The sequence below is a fragment of the Delphinapterus leucas genome, unplaced genomic scaffold (assembly GCF_059928025.1).
Source record: "Delphinapterus leucas isolate spDelLeu-1000000601 "Yukka" unplaced genomic scaffold, BTC_Dleu_Yukka2 spDelLeu_asBTCV2_sq25, whole genome shotgun sequence".
Classification (NCBI taxonomy): domain Eukaryota; kingdom Metazoa; phylum Chordata; class Mammalia; order Artiodactyla; family Monodontidae; genus Delphinapterus; species Delphinapterus leucas.
Genome location: NW_028322234.1, coordinates 15,501,562 through 15,511,720, shown reverse-complemented (window position 1 = coordinate 15,511,720; position 10,159 = coordinate 15,501,562). Strand labels below are relative to the sequence as shown.

Genomic DNA, 10,159 nt, shown 5'->3' with positions numbered 1-10,159 from the left:
GCGCGGGGGCTGGGCCGGGGCGTCCCCGCCGGCCCCGCACAAAAGATGACAGCGTGGGTGGCCCGGCCCGGCTGGCCCTGCCTGGCGGGGCCCTCACCTTCCATTATTCACAACAATCCTAATAATTAAAAGAAATAATAATAGTAAAGAGAAAGAGAGAGAGATATCCCAGGCCGTGGGTGAAACCCGCCTCCATTTCCGGCCCCTTGGGCACTGGTGGGGTTAACGGGGCGCTTCCCAGCGGTGTCCCCCGAAATGTCCATCACTGCATCCCACCCCACTGCCCGAGTCAACCGCCGTGCCATCGCGGCGTCCAAACTCGCACCCCATTTCCCTGAGCCCCCCCAAAATAAGCATGCAATCAGAATTTCCTATAAAAAATTATCCACTTGATATGCACATAGCAGTTTCCAGACGCGTGCCCCCACGGCCTTCCCCTCTCTGCCCGATCGCCATCTCGAAGGCCCCTTCTCTGTAGAAATAAATCCTGGTGTCGCTCCCGCGGGGACCCCTTGGGCTGTCCTCTCCAGCCCCGTGGGATCTGGGGGACGGATTCATTCTGAAAGGGACCTGCCCCAGATCTGCAAGGGCCTGGGTCTCCGCCCAGTGGGCGCAATGACACCAGGCAGAATGGGGTGCGCGTCTGCCGGGGCCAGGGTGGAAGGTTTTATAGGGGATTTTTTTCCCTTGGGGGCTGGGGAGACGTGGACTGCTTCTTGGTGTGTCTCATCTGTTTGGTTGGGGGAGGATGCTTTTGTTTTAATGATTCAGGTGCACCTGGGAACTGTTTCCCGAGTTATGAAACTAGTGAGAAGGTTGTTCTGTGCAATGGAGCCCAACAATCCTGTGATATGTAAAGAGTGTGTCCTTTTCCATGTGTTTCTGTCCGTGGCATTTATTCAGCAAGCTCCTGTGGCTCCCGCTGGCTGCCAGCGCTGTCTTAGGGTCTGAGGTTGCTTGCCTCACCCCTCTGCCTCAGCAGCCATTTATCCGGCTGTCCCCAGGCTGGAGAAAGCCCCTAAAAGGGGCTCACTCCATGACTCCTCTGGGCTTTCCGCGCTGCCGTGCAAGAGCCGGTGACTCCCCTAATTCTCCAATAATAGCTTCCTTATGAGGCGTCGGGAGGGTTTGTCAACTCCCCGGTCAGCTTTTCCTCACCACCCTCGCAAAAGCAGTGGGCAGCCTCTGTGGTCTTTGTAGTTTGCTTTTTGGAATCCCAAAGGACAGAGTGTAAAAGTCTGGAGTCAACTTGTGATCATCTGAGGGGAGGGTTTCTGAAACTCGCTGGCCCTCTTTCCGTGTTTCTGATTGGACGCTTGGCAAACGTTGGTGCTCCCCTTTTGTGCCGGGGGCATCTCCGCGGTCAGACCGCCCTGCCCTGGGGGAGGTCACCTCCGCGAGCAGAGGTGCAGTTGCATAAATGCTCCCAGGTTTTGCGGTGATTCAAGCAGATACTGTGTCACGCGCTGTGTGTGCATGTGTGTGTGTGCGTGCGTGTGTGCGCGCGCGCGCGATTGTGTGTCGTTGTCGAGACAATTTCTATACAGGTCTTAGTAACAATTGTTTTTCTCGCATTTTCTAATCCTTGCCACTTTGGGGAGTGGGCTGCTAAGGAGGTGTTAAGAGCTTAAAGGTGTGGCTGATCAGTCATTTAGGACCCCGCCCTGCCTTTGTTGTACTTTTCTGTCTCCTAGTAAAGACCCTTCCCCAGTGCCTCTGGGGTGGTCGGGTGGCCCTCCATGCCCCTCTTTCCCTGCCTGGCTGCTCTGCTATACTTGACCCTGCATTTCCCCTCCTCCTCTGTAGCGTCTTGCCCCTGCCCTCCTGAGCCCCGCCCCTTCCCCTGGCCCTGGGGAGCCCATCTGTTCCTTGGTTCCATCTGACACTCACCTGGCCTGCGGACATTGAGTTTTGAGCACTGGGGCAGGTTGCAGGAAGCCCCTAACTTCAGGGGGCTTTGGGTCTAGTGGGGGAAAGGGAGAGATGGGTGTCCCGAGGTGTGGGCACAACTGTGCTGGCGGTGTGGTGCCCACTGCCCCGAGGGGCCTGGCTCAGGGAGTGGGCAGCACGGGGTGAGAGGGGTGAGGGCCGAGGTGTGGGCAAATGACCATTTCCGGCTGTCTCTCTTCCCGGGATCTGGAAGTGTGGGGGGCAGGTTCAGAGCTGTGAGACCCTGCGCCAGCCACTTGCTCAAGAACAAAGCTTGCCGGGGGGGCGGGGGGGCAGTCACTAAACCTTCCCAAGCCCACTGGGCAGGGGCTGGAGGAAGGGCGCAGAAAGCAAAGGAACTGCGGGCACACTGCACGACTGTGAGGTCACCCCCCCCACCCCCACCCCATGCTTTTCTGCCAGTTCCCGGGGGGTTCCTGGCTGCGCTCCAGATACCTGGCCCCCACCCCCCGGGCTGCTCAGTGGGACCTCACCCCCACAGCTCTGACCTGCCCTGCCCTGGTCCCTCCACTTCTGGCTGAGGACACCGGACGGAGGAGAGGGCCTGAACCTGGACTCCTTTCTGACCTGTGTTCTTGTTGGTGCCCCTGGATTCCTGTCCTTGACTCCATTCCCCAAACAGAGTCTGAAAGATCCGGGTTCACATCCCTCCTCTGGGGCATGACTCTGGGCCTTGCTTTCCTCATCTGTAAAATGGGTATAATAAGAGCCCATGCTGGGTCACTGAGGGGGTCAAAGGGGATGAGAGTCACTGTGGCTTCACACAGTGACAGGGTGCTCTGAACCTGGCGCTGATTTCTTACTAACGTCAGGTCCCTTCCTACTCTGCCCCATTCACGTTCAGGGCTGGGTCGTTCTCTGGGGGGGTCTGTCCCGGGCACTGTGGGGTGTGGAGCAGCATCCCTGGCTCCCACCCTGTTGATGCCAGAAGCATCCTTACCCCCATAGTTGTGACAACCACCGATGTCCCCAGACATAGCCCAGTGTCCCCTGGAGGGTGCAGTTGCCCCCAGGTGGCCCTCTCTCACTTAACCTTTAAGCCCACGGCAGCCTGATATTTGGCCATGACCCTGATTGACCTCAAGTTCCAGGTCCGTTTGTCCCTTTCCTCCCCTCCCCCGTCTAAAAGGGAGGGGCTCATATTTGCAAACTATGTCCGGGGCACACTCCTCGGCCTGGCTGTCCAGGTCTTTCCTATTCTATCTCCTGGAGGAGAGGTGCTCGCCTGCAAACGTGCCCACCACGGGCCGTCAGGCGTGGTGTGGGTGTCTCCCGAGCCCCTGCAGGGCCCCCCACAGGCTTCCAAATGCTCCCGGGATCTGGAAGCGTGGTGGGCAGGTTTAGCGCTGTGTGACCCCTGCCTGTCCATCGGCTTTAACAGTTTGCTTCAAGTCGGCTTTGAGGTGACTCGCCCCTTTCATCTTCCCTCTTCATGAGCAATGATGCCTGAGGTCACGGGACTGTTACTGTGCCGGGTGCAGGTACTTTTGCACAATGAAATGAATTTAACTACAATACTTAAAAAAGCCTGTGCCACCTCAAGACTAAGGCCTGAGCGGATCCGTGAACTGATGATTGTGGGGTTGGATGGATTTTTTTTTTTTAAGGCGATCATATATTTTATTTATTTATTTATATTTATTGATTGATTGAGTTTTGCCTGCATTGGGTCTTTGTTGCTGCACGTGGGCTTTCTCTAGTTGAGGTGAGCGGGGGCTGTTCTTCCTTGCAGTGCGCAGGCTTCTCATTGAGGTAGCTTGTCTTTGTTGGGGAGCACGGGCTCTAGGTGCGGGGGCTTCAGTAGTTGTGGCACGCGGGCTCACTAGTTGTGGCTCGTGGGTGCTAGAGCGCAGGCTCAGTAGTTGTGGCGCATGGGCTTAGTTGCTCCGCGGCATGTGGGATCTTCCCAGACCAGGGCTCGAACCCGTGTCCCTGCATTGGCAGGTGGATTCTTAAGCACTGCGCCACCAGGGAAGCCCCATGGATTGGTTTTTGAGTTTACTCCCTGCTTTGATTTGTTCTGGGAGCATCTTGGGGGCTGGATAAGGCGTCCTGACTAATCTGTCAGTTCTCACTATTGCTCCCTCAAGGGACTTTTAAAAACTTGAAAAACGGTCTTCCTTTGCTCGGACCCTCCAGTGGCTTCCTGTTGTCCTTGGGAAAGGCTGCAGACCCTTTCCATGGCCTCCCTGTTCTGTCCTATGAGGTGCTCTCCACACCACCCTCCCCCCCAAGCCCCGTACCTGCTCCCTTCAGTCGAAACCACTTTACCTGCCTACTTTTCCCCACCTCAGGGCCTTTGCACTTGCTGTTCCCTCTGCCAGAGTGCTGTCCCCTCAGGTCTCTTTGTCACTCAGGTCTCGGCTCAGAGAGGCCATCCCTGACCTCACTGCCCAAATTCACCCTTCCATCCACTGTCTCTCCCCAACCTGCCTTTTATTCTTTGCATTCAGCACTACCAGAAATTTGTATTAATCTGTTTATGTACTTATTGTCCATCTCATCCACTAGGGCAGCAGCTTTTCCTGTAAAGGGTTAGAAAGTAACTATTTTCCGCTTTGTAGGCGGGACTGTCTCAGACCTGACCTCTCCGCTCTGCTGTTGTAATACAAAAGTATAGAAACCAACAACTGTGCCTTTGTTCCCATAAAACTTTATTTATGGACACGGAAATGTGAATTTCACATACTTTTCACATATGATGAACTATTTTTCTTCTTTTGATTTTTTTTTCCCCCCATCGAACCATTAAAAACCGTCAGAACCATTCTGGGCTTGTGGGCCATACAGAAACAGGCAGTGGGCTGGATTTGACCTGTGGGACATAGTGTGGGAGCACCTGCAGCAGGGTGTGAGGTTCCCGCTGTGGGAGCGACATCTGTCTTGGTCGCTGTGTGTATCCCCAGCACCTCAGGCAGTTCCTGCCCGCAATGGGTGTTCAGTAAGCATTCATTTGTTGGATGAATGAATTTCCATATTTCCTGCATCAAAGTATTTAGAATCATACTCTGTATGTTAAAAAACGGATCCTGGATTGTTTTGAGGAAATTTAAGGTGCAGGGAATATAAGAAAATGCTATGATCCCATTCACCAAAACAATCTCAAAATTGAGAAAAGAGTAGATGTAGGGACTTCCCTGGTGGTCCAGTGGTTAGGACTCCGCGCTTCAGCTGCCGGGGGTGCGGGTTCCATCCCTGGTCGGGGAACTAAGATCCCTCGTGCCACACGGTGCGGCCAAAAAAAAAAAAGTAGATGTAAACAGGGGCAAATACTTCATTGCTGGCAATGCCCCACCTTTCCGTGATGCCTCCTTTGTATTGCACCTCCGCAGGCAGCAGAAGATGGAGAAGGAGTGTTCTGGGCCTAAGGAGTTTGTTTTGACCTCACAGAAGCTGAGGGTTTAAAAGGAAGACACTGTTTCCCAATCCTCTTGTTTTGTAAGCATCTGGCCCATCCTCTTTACCAACACCAGCGCCCCTTCCGAAGGGGCAGCGGAGTCCTGGGAGGAGGTTGCTGCAGCCTTCCGGCCGCTGGCCTTCCCCTGGAACACTCGTGAAGAGATGGCTCTCGTGTGTGTGAGAGTTGAGCTTTGTGGGGTGAGTGGATGGGAGACGGCTGTGGGGCAGTGTGCCGGCCTGTGTCGGGAGCGGGACTGTGCTGACCTCGTGCCCTTGGCCTTGCTCCCCACCGTGGACACTGGCTGACGAGTGATTTCCCAGCCAGGCAGATTGTTAGCGTCTTAGATCTGGGTCTGTCCCAGGAGTGTTCTGACTTGTCAAGGAAGCATACCGTTAATTTACGGTCATGCCTTCTCTAGCTGATTGAAATAAACAACCTGGAGAGGATTACTCAGAACTTCTTGGCTTTCCAAAGTTGCTGTCCTTTTTTTTTTTTTTTTTTTTGCTGGTCTCTGTCTTTCTTTGTTCCTCCTCCATCTCCCCCTTCCTCCTTCCTTCCCTCCCCTCTTTTCTTCTCTCATCCCACCTCAGTGGCTCCCATGGACCCGAGGGCATTGATGAAAAGTTTGCCTTGCCGTCTTTGCCCCACGGGAGGCCTGTAGCTCTGGTCAAGTGGAGTCGCTCTGGGCCTCGGGTGTGTTTTGTTCAGTGGACAAAGAATAAGAATCAGAAAGCAAGGCGCCAAGGGCTGCTGCACCCCGAATGGGTCTCTGGGTACAGAGCTAATGTGGGTTTGGCCCCGGCTGCCAGCACTAGCGATCACGGCTCCTATTCTCAGATGAACCTGTACAGCGAGCTGTGAAGAGGTGATCTGTGGGTGGGGCGGCAGGATCTGTCCCAGGACCCACTTCCCTCCTGTGTTTGCAGTTGCACCCAAGTGACGGCACCTTCTGGGCAGGTAGGGGTGGAGGTGGGCCCACCTTCATGGTTTCGTGGCTGCTCGCTCCAGTCTCAGGGGAGAGAACGTGGAGAGAAGTGATTCGTGGAGGATGAGCTGGCAGGGGATCCGGAATTGTGCTTTGTGCAGAAGGAGAGCAGGGATCCCGGAGGCCTCCTTTGAGCAGGAGCCAGCCTGAAGCCGCCAGCCGGCGCAGTGACGGCGACAGGGCTGTGCCGGGGGTGCCCCGGACCACGCGTCGGGTGGAGAGGGGCCGTGTGCTGGGCGGCCCACTTGGGAAGGCGGCAGCCTGGGAGCTGCCTCCAGGATGCATGCAGGACCCTGGCCAGGCAGCTGGACTGGGAGTTGCCGCTGGCCCCTTCAGATCCCACTCTTTGCCCGTTCTGTCGTTTATTTTATTTCTTATTTTTTTGGCCGCACCGCTCGGCTGTGGGATCTTAGTCTCCTGACTAGGGATTGAACCCGGGCCCCTGGTATGGAAGCGTGGAGTCCTAAACACTGGACCGCCAGGGAAGTCCTCCGTTCTGTGCTTTAAACCCTCCTCCATCAGAAAGGCCAGCATCCGCGGGCCGGCTTCCTACCTCGGCCCTGGAGCTGCATGGATCTGATTATCTCCGCCACGGGTCGGGAGAGAGCCTTGCTGTATGCAGCTTGCGTGTGAGTGAAGGCCCTGGAGTTGAAACTCCGGATTCACTGCTTCGTTCCAGCTCCTTCCCCCAAGGAAGAGGAGGGAGCCGGTGAAGAAAGCGAGCTCTCTGACACCCTCTCGGGAAGGAAGGCTCTGGTTTGCCCGCCTCCTCGTGTCCTGGCTGCTCCATGGGCAACCCGAGCCCATTCTGAGCTGGAGACTGAGGGGCAGCACTGTCCTCGAGAAATGGGCTTCTCTGCACGTCCAGACCCCCGTGCCGGGCCCCACGGAAGGAAGGGTGGTCAGCCGGCCGGTGGACAAGCTGCGGCTGGGGTGTGTGGCGTAGGTAGATCCAGGCTGGCTGCGGCGGGGAGCAGGGGTGGAGTGGCCTCTGTAAATGCCCAGCCATGCTGTCCGCCAGCCTCGAGGTGAAGATAGGAAATCGGGAACCGCAAGCAGGCCTCTCGTGTGGCTCTCGGCCAGGTGGTCAGCAGCTTGGTTGCGCGATCCACCAGGGCTGACTTTGCAGCAGATCCGCCGCCGTCGGACGTGCGCTGAGCCCGGGCCTATCCGTGCGTCTGCTGTCACCCAGCGGAGAGCGCCAGTCGTCTGGCCCGCATGCACAAGGCCAGCAGCTCAGTGTCTCTTGCCCACAGCGGGTCCCAGCCTGTGATGAAAGCCTAGAGCCGGGATCCTGAGAGCAGTGGGGACGGCAGGGCCTGGGGGAGCAGAACTGCCGGGACAGATGCAAACCAAGCACAGGGCCGGGGCTGTGCTTGCTGGCTCGGGTGGTGGCCCGGGAGCGGCAGAAGAGTTGCCACCTGGGCCGAGCCTTGTCGTCATGGGCGAGGTGAACAGCAGGCCGAGGAGCAAGGACTTGGAGGGGACACTCAGCGCCCTGCCTGGGATACCCTCGCGGAGGAAGCAGGGGAAGCTGGGGTAGCCCTCCAGTCTGTCTCTCGGGCAGCTTTGGGGCCCCCCTGTGCCAGGCTCCAAGGGGTAAAGCGGAAGGGGCCAGCAGCTCTGCCCTCAAGGAGCGTAGAGTCTAGTCAGCAAGGCCAGACCAGAGGTGTTCAAGTCGCGTGGGAGCCACGGACGGCTGCCCAGAGATTGGCTCTGGTGTGCTGACGACTAGATCCCAAGTTTTCTAGGATAGCCCATCTTCAAATGCTCCTGCCCTGCCTTTTTAAAAATATATTTTTAATTGTATAATAATATATACCATAAAATTCATCCTTTTAAAGGGGACAGTTCAGTGGTTTTTAGAACATTTACAGAGTCGTGCAACCATCACCTTTATCAAATTCCAGAACACTTCCCCCACCTCAAAAGGAAACCCCATACCTGTTTAACAGTCACTCACCATTCCCCGTCCTCCTTGGCAACCAGGAACCCACTCTCTGTGTCTGTGGATCTGCCTGTTCTGGATGTTTCATGTGAATGGAATCACACACCGTGTGTCCTTATGTGTCTGGCTTCTCTCACTGAGCATCGTGTCCTCCAGGTCCGTCCACGTGGTAGCGAGTGTCAGGGCTTCTCTCCTCTTCACGGCAGAGTGATGTGCCCGTGTGTGGGTGGACACGCTGTGTATCCACTACCTGCTGTGGGGATCTAGTAGTTTCTACGTTTTCCTGCCCCTTCTTTTCCCTGCACTGGAGTTCCAGAATTCCAGGGCTGTGGCATGCAGAATGCTCACGCAGTCGGCCCCCAGCAGAGGCAGCACCAAAACCCTTTGTGAGGCTACAGCCTGAGGGCTGGGGTGGGGAGGGGTCGGAGAGGGAGGCCAGAGTCAGGAGGCCCGACCGTCAGGCGTGCTGCCCCAGCTCACCTGCAGGAGGCGCTCAGGCCGCCCTTTGCATGCGCAGGTTCTGGACTCCAGCGTTCACCAGTGATCCTCACCTCTCTGCCCTCCGTTGCCTCCAGCTGGTGCTGGGCAGGCTCCAGGGGGTGGGCTGTGCTGGCCTAGCCTCGCTTGGTGGCTCGGTCCCCTGTAGTACCTCTCTGTGCGTCTGCTCCGCGGAGCAGCGTGGCCCCGGCCCCCGCCGCCTGGGTTTGTCTGTTTCCTGTGCGTTCTCCTCCCGGTGGGCAGCGCTGGGGCTCCCTGCCCCAGAGTCCACCAGGGCCAGAAAGGGGGTGTCCTGTTTTCTGCCTGCCCCCCTGCTGGCCTGATTGGCTGAGTGTGGTCCAAGCCCTGAGCGGGCTCCCCGAGAGCTTCACGTGGCTCGGGATTAGACCACACGTGCCCTCCTTTCCAAGCCCCACCCCCCCGCAAGCCCCCACGTGTCTGGCCAGTAGGTTTGAACGCGAGCTGCTTCCTGGGCCACTTCCCTTCCCTGGTCTGCTCGGCCCCGGCCCTGACACGGTTGTGGGTTGTACCCTAGAAGGCAGCCACCGGGTTGTGAACATCACCACAGAGCCACCAAGCAGAGTTCTGCATGTGGCCATGGCTCCTGCCCAGGCATCCAGCATCCTCAGTGGATAAAGAGGCAGCCGGCTGCCCCCTTGCCCTCCAGGGGAAGTGCCATCACCATGCTGGGCCATTTGGAAATGCAGCTGGGCTCTCCGGGGACCGTGAGGGGACAGATGGGGTGTGGCCTCATAGCAGGGCAGAGCCCAGCCAGCTCTGGTCCTCCCACTGGTGTTGAGGACAGTGACGTGTGTGAGAGACTTGCTGTCCCCTCAGCAGAGGATATGGGAGACCCGGGGGGGTCCCAAGTGCCAGGGAGCTGCTCGTGGCACCGGGAGGACACCAGGGGAGACACACCTGGACGCTAACGGAATGTCACCTGGTGAAACGTCAGGCTCTGTACGGTGCCCCCCGCCCCTCCCCGCCAGGCACCAAAACAAACTCCAGTGGATCTAAGACCTGAATGTGAGAACTGAGACGACAAAACCCTCAGAAGAAAACAGGCGAAAGTGTAAACCGACAGCTTTTCTAAGGCAGCGCTGCCCAGTAAAGACGCAAAGCAAGCCGTATGTGTCCTTTAAAGTTTTCTAGAAGGTGAAAAGAAGCGGGGGAAATTAATTTGAGTAATGTATTTTATTGAACCCAGTATACCCAAAATGTTATCATTTCAACGTGTAATCATTATAAAAGTTGTTAATGAGTTATTTTCCACTCTTTTAAAAAAACTTTTTTTTGTGGTGCTTTGACATCCTATGTGCATTTCACACCTAACGCTGGTCCTGGGTGAGCTGAGTGCTGTGTTGGGGCCGGGAATGCT

The 10,159-nt window shown here is 56.6% G+C and overlaps 1 protein-coding gene across 2 annotated transcripts in view; it reads left to right on the top strand.

Annotated features, from left to right (window-relative positions):
* KDM4B (lysine demethylase 4B) overlaps positions 1–10,159 on the top strand; it is a 133,627-nt gene continuing 123,468 nt past the window's right edge. For both annotated transcript variants that reach the window (XM_089905610.1, XM_089905609.1), the window contains exon 1: positions 1–5,547. In XM_089905610.1, coding sequence (XP_089761736.1) covers positions 5,512–5,547 — 36 coding nt within the window. In that variant the 5' untranslated portion in view covers positions 1–5,511. The remainder of the gene's footprint in view (positions 5,548–10,159) is intronic.